This window comes from Panthera uncia, chromosome E1, assembly GCF_023721935.1.
Source record: "Panthera uncia isolate 11264 chromosome E1, Puncia_PCG_1.0, whole genome shotgun sequence".
NCBI lineage: Eukaryota > Metazoa > Chordata > Mammalia > Carnivora > Felidae > Panthera > Panthera uncia.
In genome coordinates this window covers 31,722,604-31,740,946 of record NC_064814.1, presented here as the reverse complement: position 1 = coordinate 31,740,946, position 18,343 = coordinate 31,722,604, and the positions used below count along the sequence as shown (strand labels likewise).

At 38.1% G+C, this 18,343-nt stretch overlaps 2 protein-coding genes across 7 annotated transcripts in view; one reads left to right on the top strand and one right to left on the bottom strand.

The window, feature by feature from the left end:
* RAD51C (RAD51 paralog C) overlaps positions 1-17,094 on the bottom strand; it is a 36,427-nt gene extending 19,333 nt beyond the window's left edge. Inside the window, exons 1-5 of the mRNA XM_049637796.1 lie at positions 16,900-17,094; positions 13,879-14,137; positions 13,098-13,264; positions 11,795-11,928; positions 1,975-2,106 (exon numbers count right to left, since the gene is read on the bottom strand). Of these exons, the coding sequence (XP_049493753.1) occupies positions 1,975-2,106; positions 11,795-11,928; positions 13,098-13,264; positions 13,879-14,137; positions 16,900-17,017 (810 nt within the window). The 5' untranslated portion in view covers positions 17,018-17,094. The remainder of the gene's footprint in view (positions 1-1,974; positions 2,107-11,794; positions 11,929-13,097; positions 13,265-13,878; positions 14,138-16,899) is intronic.
* A 471-nt stretch (positions 17,095-17,565) lies between these two features.
* The window catches only part of TEX14 (testis expressed 14, intercellular bridge forming factor), a 122,159-nt gene continuing 121,381 nt past the window's right edge, over positions 17,566-18,343 (top strand). For 2 of the 6 annotated variants that reach the window (XM_049637761.1, XM_049637758.1), the window contains exon 1: positions 17,570-17,711. The gene's annotated coding sequence lies outside the window, so the exon portion shown is untranslated. Of the gene's footprint in view, positions 17,886-18,343 lie in introns of all 6 variants that reach the window. The other 4 variants (XM_049637763.1, XM_049637764.1, XM_049637759.1 and 1 more) reach the window with 4 other exon arrangements.

The window sequence follows — 18,343 nt, the reverse complement described above, 5'->3', positions numbered from 1 at the left end:
CCCACTCACGCTCTGTCTCTCAAAAAAACATTTTTTTATATGTTTATTTTTTTGAGAGAGAGAGAGAAGACAGGGGAGGAGGGGGGGTGGGGAACAGAGGATTCAAAGAGGGCTCTGCACTGACAGCAGCAAGCCTGATGCAGGGCTCGAACTCATGAACCATGAGATTCTGACCTGAACTGAAGTTGGACATTCAACTGACTCAGTCACTCAGCTGCCTCCCAAAAAATCAAGTATATTTAGACAAGAAAAACCCAAGATTGCAATTACCAAAGGTAGTATTTCTTTATCAAACAAGTCCATTTTAAAACATGGCATCTTCAAGACAGTATGGTACTGGCACAAAAACAGGCACTCAGATCAATGGAACAGAATAGAGAACCCAGAAATTGACCCACAAACGTATGGCCAACTAATCTTTGACAAAGCAGGAAAGAATATCCAATGGAATAAAGATAGTATCTTCAGCAAGCGGTGCTGGGAAAACTGGACAGCGACATGCAGAAAAATGAACCTGGAACACTTTCTTACACAATACACAAAAATAAACTGAAAATGGGTGAAAGATCTAAATGTAAGATAGGAAGCCATCAAAATCCTAGAGGAGAAGGCAGGCAAAAACCTTCTGACCTCAGCTGCAGCAACTTTACTCAACACGTCTCTGGAGGCAAGGGACACAAAAGCAAAAATGAACTCTTGGGACCTCATCAAAATAAAAAGCTTCTGCACAGTGAAGGAAACAATCAGCAAAACTAAAAGGGAATCGATGGAGTGGGAGAAGATATTTGCAAATGACATATCAGATAAAGGGTTAGTATCCAAAATCTAGAAAGAACTTATCAAACTCAACACCCAAAAAACAAATAATCCAGTGATGAAATGGGCAAAAGACATGAATACACACTTCTCCAAAGATGACATCCAGATGGCCAACCAACACATGAAAAAATGCTCCACATCACTCATCATCAGGGGAATACAAATCAAAACCACAATGAGATACCACCTCACACCTGTCAGAATGGCTAACATTAACCACTCAGGCAACAACAGATGTTGGCAAGGATGTGGAGAAAAAGGATCTCTTTTGCATTGTTGGTAGCAATGCAAGCTGGTGCAGCCACTCTGGAAAACAGTATGGAGGTTCCTCAAAAAACTACAAATAGAACTACCCTATGGACCCAGCAATTGCACTACTAGGCATTTATCCATGGGATACAGGTGTGGTGTTTTGAAGGGTAATATGCACCCCCATGTTTATAGCAGCACTATCGACAATAAACAAAGTATGGAAAGAGCCCAAATGTCCATCGATGGATGAATGGATAAAGAAGATGTGGTATATATATACAATGGATTATTACTCGGCAAACAAAAACAATGAAAGCTTGCCATTTGCAACTACAGGGATGGAACTGGAGGGTATTATGTTAAGTGAAATTAGTTAGAGAAAGACAAATATATGACTTCACTCATATAAGGACTTTAAGAGACAAAACAGATGAACACAAGGGAAGGGAAGCAAAAATAATATAAAAACAGGGAGGGGGACAAAACCATAAGAGACTCTTAAATATGGAGAACAAACAGAGGGTTACTGGAGGGATTGTGGGGGGGTGGGTGGGCTAAATGGGTAAGGGGCATTAAGGGGTCTATTCCTGAAATCATCATAGCACTATATGCTAACTAACTTGGATGTAAATTTAAAAAATAAAACAAATAAAAATAAATAAATAAATAATAAATAAATAAAAATAAAATACAGCATCTTGATTATGCTTATTATTCTCTAGGAAAACTGATAGAAACATTTATGTCTAGAATTAATTTTTTCCAGAAATCAAACCAAAACTACATTCAAAACTGTGTCTGCATTATTTGCTTTTAGTCAAATTCTATTTTGCTATTTCTAGACATTACTATGTTATACAATCTTGACTTCATTATAAAGTTCTCTTGACTAATAATACTTACAGCTAATCTGTGGTTATTTGCAAGGCTGATCATTTGCTGGGCTAGACCATTTAGTAATCGACTACGAAGGGAGAGGTCATCTAGGTCATGACGAAAAGGAAAAGCAATACCATCCACTATCACTAATCGAACCTAAATGTGGAAGAGATAAGGATATTAAGTTTGGTGTTAAAATTTTAAAAATGACATCCAAAAAGCATAGTTCATTGCAGGAAAAAAATCCTTCTATTTCTATTTTTAATTCTCCAAAAGCTTTATTTTGGAGAGTTATAAATCTATTCACCCAATGCTTTCTGCATTAATCGAAAGTTAAAATGTACTCTGGTATGATAATTTATCAACTTGGGGCACCTGGGCAGCTCAGTCAGTTAAGTATCCAACTGGATTTTAGCTCAGGTCATAATCTCATGGTTTGCAAGTCTGAGCCCCACACTGAGCGTGGAGCCTGCTTAAGATTGAGTTCAGAGTCCTGGGTCTCACTGCCCCTACCCCATGCTCATGCTCTCATGTGCATGCTCTCTCTCTTTCAAAAATAAATATACTTTAAAAACAAAAGATAATTTATCAACTTAAAAAGGTAATTCAACAAAAGAAAAAGAAGTAATTTTCTTATACTTTGCCACTATAACACAATCGTTACAGAGGCATTTTACACTGATAAAAAGCACTTCTAAAGTCTTAGTAAAACAAATTCTTCGATTCAATGTCATTTTACCTTCAAGATTTTTTGGTTAAAAAAAATCATCAAATATTAAATTATTATACCTTCTTCAAAACCTAATTCTTAGCATACTTTCTCCCCTTAATTTTAAATATACTATAAGGCAATTAATCATTACAGAATCTGTTATAATATAGAATTCAGCATGAGACAGGTTTGTGTTGAAGTTCTAATCAAGAAGGTTCACTTATAGATGATAAATATTTTCATCATGACAGTTACAATATAGTCCAAGATCTAAAATCCAAGAACAAACAGAATTTGCAAACTAATCCAAATATAAACAAGTTTTAAAAACCTGTAAGATTATATATTTTTCTATCTAATGAGGATTACACTAAAGAAGAGAATTTGATAAAGCCATGTGTAAGGAAGCCATTTTTATATTTTATTTAGAGTATTCATTCTTTCAGCAAATATTTATTGATGCCTACTATATGTTAGTCACTGTTCCAGGCAGTGGGGAACAAGAGACAAGGTCCCTGTTCTCTTGGAGTTTATGGTCTAGTGGAGTAAAGGACAATTAACATGCAAGCAAATACATGAATAATTTCTGATAATACTAGGAGTTATAAAGAAACTACACTGGGTGAAATGATGATGAATAAGTAGGTGATAAAGTAGAGGGAAGTTAACTCAGACCAGATGTGAGAGAAGGCATCAATGAAACAGGAGGCAACAGAACTGAGTCCTGGATAAGAACCTCCAGGAGGGAAAGACAGCCCACATATAAAGACATACACACATACCTTTGTGTATGGTGACAGATGGTAACTAGACATATTGTGGGGATTATTTCATAATGTGTAAAAATACCAAAATACTATAATGTACACCTGTAACTAACAGGATATTTTACATCAATTATACTTCAATTTAAAAAATATGCCTTTGTTGTTTCACTTTCATCACACTTGTTAACATAAGCAAAAATATCAATCAGCATTCACGTTAAAATAGTACTTGTTCACCATGAGGTTAGCAACTTCTTTTGAACTGGATAGCAATCAAATGCTAATTGGTAGTGTGATTTTGCCAAACAATTCCATAGGTTAGATAAGGATACATAAGTTTAGCAAAATTAAAATAACGAAAAACCTCATATGTTGGTGGTAAGAATGTAAAATGGTTCAGCAACTATGAAGAAACAGTTCGGTGGTTCCTCAAAAAATTAAACACAGTATTACCACATGACCCAGCAATTTCATTTCTAGGTATATGCCCCAAAAAACTGAAAACTGGTACCAAAAAAAAAAAAAAGTATGTATATACATGTTCATAGCAGCACAATTTACAATAATCAAAAGGTAGAAACTGCCCAAACAGATAAAAGGATAAACAGATTGTGGTGTATACATACAACAGAATATTACTCCACCATGAAAAGGAATGAAGTACAGATACATGCTACAAAGCAGATGAACTTTGAACCTATTATGCTAAGTGAAAAAGCCAGACCAAAAAGATCATGTATCTTATGATTCCATTTTATATGCAATATCCAAAATAGGTAAATCGATAGAGACAGAATACAGATTGGTGGTTGCCAGGGTCTTTGCAGGGGGAGAGGAAAGGGAGCAACTCTTTAATGAGTTTCCTTTGAGGGTAATAAAAATGTTTTGGAACTAGATACAAGTAGTGGTTGACAACATTGTGAATGTCCTAACTGCACTGAATTGTTCACTTTTATTATTTTTATTTATTTATTTATTTTTAGAAAGAGAGAAAGAGCAGGGGAGAGAGGCAGGAGAGAAAGAGAATCCCAAGCAGGCTCCATGCTCAGCATGGAGCCCAATGCGAGGTTCGATCACACAACTCTGGGATCATGACCTGAAGCCAAAATCAAGAGTTGGATGCTCAACCAACTGAGCCACCCAGGTGCCCCTGAATTGTTCACTTTTAAATGGTGAATTTTATTATGTGAAATTAATCTCCATAAAAAAATCAAATCAATGAAAGCTTTCTGTAAGACTTAGTTGGCTACAGATTTACAATAAAGAGTACCATTTGGGGGAACCTGCCTGGCTGAGTTGGAAGAGCATGCAACTCCTGATCTCCAGATTATGAGTTTGAGCCCCCCACTGGGTGTAGAGATTACTTAAATAAATAAAACTAAAAAAAAAAAAAAAAAAGAGAGTATTCTACATTTTATTATTATTTATAAATGGTGTACTATACATCCTTTATATCAGCAACTTTATAATAAACATGTATGCATATATGTGCATAAATTTTCTTTCCTGGAAAGCCAGTCACTAAACATTTACCAGCATACCAATGGAGAGGTAAAAATGAGATTTTACACACACACACACACACACACACACACACATGTTTGTGTGTATTTATTCATTTACTCATTCATTCATTGGTTCTCAAAGGCCAGAAAGTGATAGGATAACATATACAAATTGCTGAAAGAAAAAATACTGCCAACCAAGAACTGTGAATTTGGCGAAAGTATTCTTCAAAAATGAAGCAGAAATTAAGATATTCCCAGATAAACAGAATTCATTGCTAGATCTATTCTACAAGAAATACTATACAGAGTCCTTCTGGCTGAAAATGAAAGAACACCAGACAGAAACTCAAATCCATATAGAAATAATATAAAAAAATAATTATAACTCTATGTTGACAGGCACACAATGTATAAAGAAGCAATTTGTGACAATGACAACATAAACGGGGGGTAAATGGAGCTATACAGCAGCAAGATTTTTATATACTGTTGCAACTAATCTGGCACTAATTTAAACTAGACTGCTATGAATTAGGATGTTAATTATAATCCCCAGAGCAACTAATAAAATAACTAAAAAATACATGATAAAAAATGAGAAGGGAATCAACATGGTACACTGGAAAATATCTAACAAAAAAGAAGACAGTAATGGAGAATTTGAGAAATAAAATAGAAATGTTCCTCAACTCACAATGGGGTTACATCCCAATAAACCTATACCAAGTTGAAAATACTGTTAAGCCAAAAATGCATTTAATACACTTAACTTGCTGAACATCATAGCTTAGTCTAGCCTACCTTAAATGTGCTCAGAACACTTATATTAGCCTACAGTTGGCCAAAATTATCTAACACAAAGCTTATTTTACAGTAAAGCACTGAATATCTCATAATTTACTGAATACTATATTGAAATTGAAAAACAGAATGGTAATATGGGTACAGAATGGTTGTAAGCGTATTGGTTGTTTACCCTTGTGATTGCATGCTGACTGAAAACTGTGGCTCACTGCCACTATCCAGCAACACAAGAGGGTATTGGACAAAGTATCACCAGCCCAGAAAAGATCAAAATTTGATGTAGTTTTTACTGAATGTGTACCACTTCTGTACCATTGTAAAAGAAAAAAAATTTTAAGTTGAACCACCCTAAGTCAGAGACTTAGGCACAGATTGGCAGATGGATTTTTAAAAAATGATCTAACTACAGACTTTCTACAAAAGACTCACTTTAGATTCAAAAATACATATAAGTTAAAAGTGGAAGGATAGAAAAAGATATTGCCTGCAAACAGTAACCAAAAGAGAGCTGTAGCAGCTATACTAATATCAGACAAAAGAGACTTCAAGAGAAAACTTGTTACAAGAGACAAAGAAGAATAATGATAAATAATAATTTACATAAAATAATTGTATAATAATAAAAGAGTCAATTCATCAAGAAGATATAGCAATTATATACTGTGATGGCAACTGCAGAACCCTCTCCTCAGCTGCTCCCCAGCATCCTGACTCGCCTACCACCTGCCTGCTTACCAATAAAGACAAACTGACCTTTTTTAAAGAAAGAAACAATCATCAATACATATACACAATAGGGCTAACAACAGAACCTTAAAATATCTAAAGCAAAAACTGACAAAATTAAAGAAAGAAATGAGACAATTCTACAATAACAATTGGAGATTTCAACACCCTACATTCAGTGATGGAGAGAACTGGACAAAAGATAAACAAGGAAAGAAAAAACCTAACACTAGAAGCCAACTAAAATGAACATATAAATATATATACAACGTTCCATTCAAGCAGCAGAATGAATACACATTCTTCGAAAATGCACATGGAACATTCTCCTGGATAGACCTGGATGTTGGGTCACAAAATAAGTGTCAATAAATATAAAAGATGAATCACATAAAGTTACCTTCTCTAACCAGAATGGAATGGAATTAGAAACCAGCATCAGGGGTGCCTGGGTGGCTCAGTCAACTAGTGCCTGACTTCGGCTCAAGTCATGATCTCACAGCTCATTGGGTTCAAGCCCCACATCGGGCTCTGTGCTGACAGCTCAGAGCCTGGAGCCTGCTTCTGAGTCTGTGTGTGTGTGTGTGTGTGTGTGTGTGTGTGTGTGTGCGCCTCTCCCCCGCTCATGCTCTGTCTCCCTCTCTCTCAAAAATAAATAAACATTAAAAAACAATTAAAAAAAAAAAGAAACCAACATCAGAAAGAAATTTGGAAAATTCACAGATATGTGGAAATTAAACAACACACTCTTTTTTTTTTTAAGTAATCTCTACGGGCGCCTGGGTGGCTCAGTCAGTTAAGCATCCAACTCTTGATTTCAGCTCAGGTCATGATCTCACATTTGCCAGGTGGAGCCCTGCATTGGACTCTGTGCTGACAGTGCAGAGCCTGCTTGAGATTCTTGTTCTCCCTCTCTCTCTCTGCTTCTCTACCGCTTGCGTGTGCGCTCGCTCTCTCTCTCAAAATAAATAAAAATGAAAAATAAATAAGTAATCTCTACATCCAACATGGGGCTCAAACTCATGACCCCAAGGTTAAAAGTCACATGCTCCACCAACTGAGCCTGCCAGGGGCCCCTATTTCCCCTTTTTGTATCTTCTATTACATGTTGCATGGCATTAACTGGTCTGATGTATATTTATAGATCAACCTGTATTTCAGGCATGCTACCCTCAAATTTGGCACCTTGGCATACTGAATATCTTAAGTTGAAGTTTGAGAAAATGACAGAAGCAGGAAGGTCACTTTGACCTCCTACTCTCTCCCTTGTTCCCTGAAAGGAGATAAATCTCCTGTATGAAAGGTATCAGAAGAAAAGGAGATGTCCTTATCACCAGAGACAGGGTATTTAGGGCTGAGAAGGCATATAAACAAACCTTGTTAAACTAATTTTTTTAATGTTTATTTCATTTCTGAGAGAGAGAGAGAGAGAGAGAGAACGTGAGTGGGGGAGGGGTATGTGGGGGGAACAGAGGATTTGAAGGGGGCTCTGCACTGACAACGGTGAGCCTGATGTGGGACTCAAACTCATGAACCTTGAGATCATGACCTGAGCTGAAGTCAGATGCTCAACAGACTGAACCACCCAGGTGCCCCTGTTAAACTAATTCTTATTTTCAAAATTATTTCTTCACAAATTACCACCTCTAGCCCAAATCCCTTCATCAATTCCTCACATATTTACATGTTTTTGCCTAAAAGGTATAAAAGTTTATTGTTCTGGTCATTTCTTTGGGTTGTCTTGTAGAAGGCTGCCATGTACACATAAAAATTCAGTAAAATTTGTGTGCTTTTCTCCTGTTATGCTGCCTTTGTCGTTTTTTTTCAGATCCATCCATGGACTTTCAGAGGGTTGAAGAAAACTTCTTCCTCCCCTACTTAGAGAAGTAAATTTTCATGATCATCGATTTGGCAATAGATTCTTATACATGACACCAAAAACCTAACAACAACTAATAAATAATTGGACTTCACCAAAATTTAACACTTTTGTGTATCAAAGAGCACTATCAAGGGACACCTGGGTGGCTCAGTCAGTTGAGTGTCCGACTCTTGATTTCTCTCTGGTCACAATCTCAAGGTATGCAGGACTGAGCCCTGTGTCCGGCTCCGTGCTGACAGTGTGGAGTCTGCTTGGGATTCTCTCTCTCCCTCTCTCTCTGCCACCCCTTGCCCCTGCCGTCTCTCTCCCTCAAAAAAATAAAAATAAACTTAAAAAAAAAAAAAGGCACTATCAAGAAAGTGAAAAGAAAATTCACAGAATGGAGAAAGGATATTTACAGGAAAGATAAACGGGCCCTTAGAAGAACAGGCAGGAAATCTAATAGATTATGAAAATGTCTATTTTGGTGAAAGTTCCACATGAACTGAGAAGAACATGTATTCTGCTGTTGTTGAAGTAGTCTACGGATATCCACTATATTCAATTGACTGATGGTGTTATTGAGTTCATCTATGTCCTTACTGGTTTTCCGTCCATTTCTAGGAGGTGCTGAAGTCTCCAAATATAATAGTGAAGTCATCTATTTCTCCTTGCACTTCTATCAGTTTTTGCCTCATGTAGTTTGGTGTTCTGTTGTCAGACACATACATGTTAGAAACTGTTATGTCTTTCTGGGGAACTGACCGTTTTATCATTATGTAATGTCCCTCTGTATCCCTGATAACTTTCCTTGGTTTGACGTCTGTTCTCTAAATACAGCTACTCTTGCTTTCTTTTGATTAGTGTTGGCATGATAGATCTTTCTCTGATCATTTACTTTTAATCTACAAGTATCTTTATATCTAAAATGTTTTTTTTAAGATTTTATTTTTTTTAAGTAATCTCTACACCCAACATGGGGCTCAAACGCACAACCCCAAGATCAAAAGTCACAAGCTCCAGTGACTGAGCCAGCAAGCCAATCCTAAAGTGGGTTTCTTGTAGTCAACATATAGTTCAGTCTTGTTTTTTTGATCCACTGGTACAACCTTTTTAAAGGGCAATTTGTGTAAAAAAAAAAAAAAAAAATTATTCTGGGGCACCAGAAAATAAAATGTCGGACTTGTTTCCAGCTCAGGTCTTTTTTTTTTTTTTTTTTTTTTTTTTTTTTCAACGTTATTTATTTTTGGGACAGAGAGAGACAGAGCATGAACAGGGGAGGGTCAGAGAGAGAGGGAGACACAGAATCTGAAACAGGCTCCAGGCTCCGAGCCATCAGCCCAGAGCCTGACGCGGGGCTCGAACTCACAGACCGCGAGATCGTGACCTGGCTGAAGTCGGACGCTTAACCGACTGCGCCACCCAGGCGCCCCTCAGCTCAGGTCTTGATTCAAGCCCCACGTTAGGCTCCATGCTGGGTGTGGAGTCTTCTTAAGAATAAAAAAAAATTTTTTTTAACCAAAAAAGTTATTCTGACGCTTGTTAAAACAGTAATGAAGAATTTATTCAAGAAGATATCAACAGGGTGACGACTGGGTGGCTCGATCAGTTAAGTATCTGACTCTTGGTTTCAGCTCAGGTCATGATCTCATGGTCTTGAGATCGAGCCCTGCTCTGAGTTGGCAGTGTGGAGCCTACTTAGGATTCTTTCTCTCCCCCCTGTCTGCCCCTCCCCCCACTTGTGCTCTCTCTCGAAATAAACATTTAAAATTTTTGAAAAATTTAGCAATAGGGGTTTTGCAACAGGAGAGAGAGACTGGGTTTAAACCCAAATACAACAAGGACAAGTGGGGATTTATAGCCAAGGAACAGGGTGAGTGTCAAAAAATGGAAAATTACTAAGAGGAGACATCAGGGGTAGGATTCTTGTTAAAGTGACCTAACACAATTCTTGCTACAGGCAGACCAAAGACATATACATCAAAAGTGGGGAATGAGGAACTTGAGATACCAAGGTTGATCAGGTATGAAGGGTAGGAGAGTCTAATTTACAGGATTCTTTATTATTGTACCCCTATATTCACAGCAGGATTATTCACAGTAATGAACTGGATTAGTCAGGCCTAAGACAAGATGTGGATGAAGTTCAAGGCCTATTGAAAAAGAAGGCACAGAGGAGGCTGACTAAAGTTTGGTCAAAGAGAATCTTTCTCATGCGTAATATTTATCAAAATTAAATATGCATATACTCTTTAATGTAATTCTAATACTTAGAATTTATCCTATAAACATACTTACAAATGTACCCCAAGATGGTATGTGTAAGGATTATCTCCAAACAATTATTAATAATAGCATCTAAAAGATCACCAATAATAGGATTGGTTAAATAAATTAAGGTGATTTTTCCCCAATTTTTTTTATATAGTAAAATACAAATATTCGTCTTGTAAAACTGAAACTCTATACCCATTAAACAATAACTGCCCATTCTCCTCTTCCCCCTAGGCCCTAATAACTACCATTCTACTTTATGTCTCCATGAGTTTGACTACTCTTGACACCACATATAAGTAGAATACAGCATATCTTTTTTTTTTTTTGTGACTGGCTTATTTCACCAACAAAATCAACATTTCAACATAATGTCTACAAGATTCATCCAAGTTGTAGCATATGTCAAAATTAGACTGTATGTATATACCACATTTTGCTGATCTATTCATCCATCAATGGATACTTGGGTTGCTACCATGTTTTAGGTAATATTAATATTGTTGCTATGGACACAGGTGTATAAATATCTCTTCAAGACCCTGCTTTCAATCCTTCTGGTTATATACACAGAAGTAAAATTGCTGGGTCATATGGTAATTCTATTTTCAATTTTTGAGGAATTGCCATACTGTTTTCTGAGGCAATTGTATCATTTTATGTTCCCACCAAGAGCAAAAAGCACCTTCTTAAAATGAAATAATATGTAGCTACAAAAAGAATGAGGTCTATCCACATGTGGTGATATAGAAAGATAGGCAAAACTCTAAACCAAAATGGAAGGTGCAGAACCATATTACAGTCTTATCCCATTAACAAATATTAAAATACTGCAAAATACATAAAAAAATTTTTGGAAAGACACAAAAAACAATAGTAGTCAACTTTAGGGAGAGGTATTAGGAAACAATAGAAGGGTAGCTTTATTTTCCATTTTATACCTTTCTACAGAGTTTGCCTCAGTATTCCACCATTACTGGAGGCAGAACCTCTTTCTATATTATTTCAATTTCTTACTTTGGGCATAAAATATATATATGCTAAATATATGAAAATACAAATAAACTGTAGAACAAGGAAGAGATTTTTGAATGGGCTTATGCCACTATACTATTTACTTATTTTTCATGTTACTCAAACACCTCCAAAGATACTCCAAAGGTTAACTATATTTCAATAGTTTGAGCCATACCTTTGAGTGTTCTGAAAGGAAGTCTGGGAGGAGATAAACTTGTGCCAATAGCTCTGTGTAGTCACGACAACGAAAATAGTAAATATGGGAAAGAATATTTTCAAGAGTGAAATCCTCCAAAGCCTTTGGGTGCTCTAAAATAAACAAAACAATCTTAAAATAATTAGTTTTATTTGTTTTGATATATTGGTGATAGTAGGAAAACAATACCTTTGAAAAACAAAATGCTTCACCGTGAATAACAAACTCTCCACTTGAATTGAAAGATAACAAAATTGTAACAAAATTACTATAAACTATCATTGCATAATTCCTGGCCTCTTATTTTCACCTTCTCCACTGTTTCCTTACATACTACGCTATTGAGAAACTGTTTATACACATATACAACTACAGTCTTAATGCCTGCCTTTTCGTATTTCTAGTTATTACTTTCATTGAATAGAAGTAACATAACGGAATTTCTCTTTGTTTTTTTTCATATGACTGCAAATTAAGGGGTGCCTGGGTGGCTCAGTTGGTTAAGCGACCAACTCTTGATTTCAGCTCAGGTCATGATCTCACAGTTGGTGAGGTGGAGCCTGCTTGGGATTCTGTCTCTGTCTCTGCCTCTCCCCTGCTCACGCTTTCTCTCTCTCAATCTCTCTCTCTCTCCCTCTCTCTAAATAAATAAATAAATAAATAAATAAATATTTTAAAAAAGTCAGATGCTTAACCGACTGAACCACCCAGGTATCCCATCTTTAAATGTTTTTTAAAAAATCAAACACTCTTTCTACATCACAAGCTTAAAAAAACTTCCCAAACACTTTAATGATACAATTAAACAGCCATGAAGTCAATTACATTCTACTCAGAGCCCCCTAAAGTCAATCAGCTTAATATTCCAAACATTTCCAACATGGTTTTTCAAAGCTACCTTTGGTTTATTAAAAAAGCCAGTATGGCAGTCAATATAAACTGAATGCACTGAATATACTGAATGCACTGGGACAACATTTACTTACGTTAAGTGTCCAACAACATTAATTTACACCTGGCAGGTCAGAGCATGATAATTTGAAATCATACACTGAAATACACACACAAGTTATGTGGCCCAGAAGCAAGGGTCATAAAAGAAAAGAAAAAGCCAGACTAAGTTGTGGCATTTCTAATTCTGTAAAAGAGATCTGAAGGTTGAACACTAGGACACTGTCAAGTCATTAAGCTTCATTCTAAATGGTTTCTTGCTGAGGCCTGAAAGGTACAATTGCAAATTACTTTTATTATACAGAAGAAAGAGGATCACTTGCTAACTTACCCTCTCCCATATGTGCTTCTGCTATAAGGTGAAGGTGCTGAATGCAGGCAGTAGCAAGGTCTACCACTCTATCAACCATAAAACTTCCTTCAGTATCAATAAAAACTGCTTCACCCTCCACTCCTCCAAAACATTCTGGTATCTGCACATCTACTGCCAACTGCATACTGTCAAGAGAAAGCTGAATGACCAAATCATAATCATCATCATAATCATAATCCTCTAAGGCAATGGTTTTCAATGCCACATCACCATCCATTAGGTACCACCATTAGGCTACAGATGTGGCTAACTCTCTGCTCCAAATATACGTATATCAATTGATATTTGGATTAGTGGGGCAGGGGGTATACTCATAAAACCACGACTAAGGATTTTTTAGTGGTTTTTAGGCCTCTGGGAAGGAAACCCTTTCTTATACATAAATGTACTTTCAAATATTTGACTCTCAAATATACTCCCAGGAATTAATTATATAATAAAATAGAAGACTGCCTATTTACCCTAATGAACACATTACAATGCTGCAAAAGAAACGTTTTTGGATATCAAAATAATCCATGTCAATTTATCAAAATGGGGTGCTGATGTAACACAAATGGCAAATTGATTTTTGTCTGATGCATGTACACACACACACACACACACACACACACACACACAATTAAGAGCACATACATGTCATTTTTGGTCTCCTGAATATAGACCCACAGCACCATATTCTATTACTTACATAAAATGTTATTAAGCCTACCCTTAAGAGGGGAACATTTAACTTTACCATAGTTGTGTTTTTCCAACACCTGGTACTCCACAAATTTCTGTTGTTTTGGTTAAGGGTATTCCACCCCCAAGAATATTATCTAGTGCTGAACAGAAGGTAATTATGAAGTTCTGGGTATGCTCCTGCTCAAGAAGTTCCAGTGCTGTACACTTCTTGCCTGACTCAGCTACAGCAGCATATCTTGGTTTATTTGTGAGACATTCTCTTCTTATAATTTGCAGAGTTTCTAATGCTTCCTCTTTAGATATCCCAACTTCTGAAAGTAAAATAAGGAAAAAAAAAAACCAAAACACCCTGATTTTAGAAATTTAAAAGTCTAACATGTTATTGGATTGTCTTCATTAATTCTAATTTTACATAATAAGAGGGATGCCAAGAGTAAAGAAACATAAAAACGTAACATTCCACTATTGAATTTTTCAAGTTAATAAAGGCAAGTATCTATATTTTTTACTCTTTACATACTTTATGATTTACTTATTACCTCAAAAATAGAATTCAGAAACCTAAACCTTTAAAGCATTTGAATACTTACAAGAGTATCTAGAGGTAGAAATAAAAATGTACCCGCAGTCCTTTTTGGTCCCATGAAGTCATAGTTATCTTGCTGTAATAAGGTATTTAAATTATTTTCAGAAGAGAACAAAATGGCCTCCAACTGCCTAAAACAAGATTTAACTTTAAGAAGTATATGTGCACTGGGTGCCTGGGTGGCTCAGTCGGTTGGGCGTCGGACTTTGGCTCAGGTCATGATCTCACAGTTTGTGGGTTCGAGCCCCGCGTCAGGCTCTCTGCTGACAGCTCAGAGCCTGGAGCTTGTTTCAGATTCTGTCTCCCTCTCTCTCTGCCCCTCCCCTGTTCAGGCTCTGTCTCTGTCTCAAGAATAAATAAACATTAAAGAAAAAAAAATTGAAAAAAAAAAGAAGTATATGTGCATGTATTATTCATAATAAAAATTTTTATGGAAACAGTCATGAAAAATTCATATATCACTTCAAAATTATTTACTGAGAATAATTTTAATGCACAAATATTTTAAACAATACACTTATGCTTCCTTATCCACACAATTTCATTCCTATCAGACAATATGGCTTAAGGAAATGGCAATTACAAAAGAAGCTGCTGGGGCATCTGGGTGGCTCAGTCAGTTAAGCACCAGATTTCGGCTGACGTCATGATCTCATGCCTTGTGAGTTCAAGCCCGACATCGGGCTCACTGCTGTCAGTGTGGAGCCTGCTTTGGATCTTCTGTCCTTCTCTTTTTCTCTCTCTCTTCCTCTCTGCTCCTTTGCTCATGGTCTCTCTCTCAAAAAGGAATAAACAGGGGCACCTGTGTGGCTCAGCCAGTTAAGCTTCCGACTTTGGCGCAGGTCATGGTCTCACGGTTCATGAGTTCAAGCCCCGCATCGGGCTCTGCACTGACAGCTCTCTCTGCCTCTCCCCTGCTCACACTCTGTCTCTTTCTCTCTGCCCCTCCCCTGCTTGCACTCTCTCTATCAAAAATAAACATTAAAACATTTTTTTAAAGGAATAAACATTAAAAAAACAAAAACAAGCTGCTAATGAAAGAAACAATGGTGAAGGTGACATCACTTATGAATTTGATATGTCAGTGCTTGATTTAGTTAGGATATGAATGTAAATTTGGTGCTAACAAAAGACAACAATGGTGATAAGGAAATGAAAATCATGCCCAACTAAAGAGTCTAAACTCTGGAGTCAGCTTTCTTGGGTTTGTAAACCCTGACTGAACCACTTACTATGTAGTTACTTAGTATGGGCAAGTTACTTTTTTTGCCTCAGATTTTTTCTTTTGTAAAACGCTCTTAAATTTTTTTTTTTTTTATGTTTATTCATTTTTGAAAGACAGAGACAGAGCACAAGCAGGGGTGGGGCGGAGAGAGAGGGAGACAGAATCTGAAGCAGGCTCCAGGCTCTGAGCTGTCAGCACAGAGCCCGACGCAGGGCTCGAACTCACCAACTTCGAGATCATGACCTGAGCCGAAGTCGGACGCTCAACCGACTGAGCCACCCAGGCTCCCCATCAGATTTTTTTCTTTTGTGAAACGGAAATAACACAATACATGTTGAAAAGTTTGGTAGAATACAGAAGCCATCCAAAATGCTCAATAACTGTTAGCTATTATCATGCAGATTCTCTCATTTCTTTTTTGTAAAATCAATATATTGAAAGAGCCCATTAAAATTTGGGAGGCAATGTGCAGCTTAAGATTTAAAACAGTTAACTTCGGTCTACATTTATTCTTGAATGACAAGTTGAAACTTCCTTATTTTCCATTGTTGAGGGCCAGGATTTAAAATTTTGTTCTATCTTAAGAGGACAGTTCTGAGCACACCATAATGTAGCATGTGGAGTGGGACTGACAGCATACAGCTTCATTTTTGTATACCTCATGACACAGTGGTTCCCACCAATGTATCATTTACAGTGTTCTGGAATAAGAGGTTTGGGGGGGGGGGGCATGTTTTGTTTTGTTTTCCAGTGAATGACATAAAAGAAGCAATGTCTTCTTTGTATTGCTTTCTCCAAGTTCTGGGGATTCTGCTCCCTTTCTCGCTCAGTGTCTCAAATCCTCTCACGAATCCTCCATTTCTCAAATGTAATCCCTTGCCCCTTGGATTTTGGAACAGCGAAAACTAGATAAACTGTCTGGGTACCAATCCTGGCTCCACGATATCCTAGCCCAGTCATCATAAAAAGTTACTTAACCTCTCAAGCATCTGTTCCTTCATCAACATATTGTACATAATAATCCACGTTAAAAGGGCTCTTCTTGAGTTGTAAATGAGATAATGAGTAAAAGTTTTCAAGGCCACAGTTCTAACCGTTCAAATCGTGTTTAACTGGAGTCAAGGAGCGGTTTCACCTTACAAACGCAGCGTTGGGCGGAGGAAACTACGGACACTGGGCTGAAGCCTGAAGGCGGAAGAACCGAGATGGAGGCGGCACAGACGGGGGTCCGTGTACCTCAACTTGCCATCAGGAGTCATTACCTTTGCTGAGCTCGGATGGTTTCATCTCTAGGAGTTCCTCAGCAGTCTGGAAACCTGCAGACACCAGCTTCACCCGCACCGCTGGGGACAGCGGGAAACTCACTAAATCCCGCTGCATTTCAAAGCCCGACACCCACGCGCGCAGCGGCGCCAACCCAAAGTTGCTAAACCCCTGCCACAACGCCGCACGCTCGCGCCGGCCCGCGCCGTGTGACGCCACACGTAAGCGGAAGGGGCGGGGTCTGCGGCCTGACTGCTCGAGGCCTAGGACTTGGCCTTACTGAGGAGGAATGCTAGGTTTTCAAGCATCCGCACCATTTTAGTCGTGGTTCTTCCAAATCCCATCATGTAGGGTTTCCCCATAAAATGCACATCCTGACAGTAAAAAGATGGATGAAGACCGCAAGACAGAGACCAGGCCCTACACATGACATCTCACCTCAGCCCTGCCCCTTGAGTGGAAACCTCAGAGTTATTAATAGGAATGAGCTCCCTGAATGGGGGTAACGCACACCCTGGCTAGTTACCGGTTTGGGATATAGAATGGTCATATAAGGATTAATCCGTGTTTCCATTATAGGGTTCCACTTTCTTGGCTTTTCTTGTCGGGTGTCCCCCTTGCCTTCCCCCTTCTCCTTTCCGGCCCTCGCCCGCGCGAGGGATTGTGGGCCAGCCCCCCAACGCCGCGGGGAGCACTGGGCGCCCAATCCCCGCACTCACCCACTCTCTTTCTCCGCGAGTCCAGTGTGAAGCATGGTGGTTTTAGAGACCGTTGGTTCAGCGCCTACCTGGCTTAAGAAGTAGCTGGAAAAGTAAGCAAGTAATGTCCCCGTGGTGGGCTGGGCTCCCGTTCTTAAGAGGAAGTAGTTGGGCTACGCAAGATCTCCTGCTCTGGTACAGAGTTGAGAAGGGCCCGCTTCTGAAAGAGAACTTTGAGGGAATTGAGGCGGTTTGGAAGGTGGTTTACGCAGTCTTTCTGTGGCTAGGTGAGTATGATTTCTTTAGGGGAGTAACTCGTTCACTACCTTTTGGTAAGATTCTTAGCCTTGATTTTTTCCCCCTAGCCTAAAGGAATTGCCTAAATATTGCAAATCAGAGCTCCCTAACTACTTAAGATCTAAGGAAGGAAACACGTTGAGCACTTTAGCAAATCCCACACATTTTAAATGCTCACAATCATACCACGAGGTGTAAAACAAGGACATAGAAGCTTAGACAGTTTTCTTGAAACAAAAATTAAAACCTAGTACCCTTTCTTCTACCCTGAACTACCTCCAAATTGTGAGCCCATCTTGGGGTGGGGGTTGGGAAGTAGAAAGGAAGAAGTGTTTGTCCCCCATTTGGTAAGGCGGGGAAAGTCTGGTAGGACAAATCAAAATAAGGCTTGTTTGCCACTCATTGCTAACTACTAGTATGAGTCACATCTGGGCACACTGGGCATTGC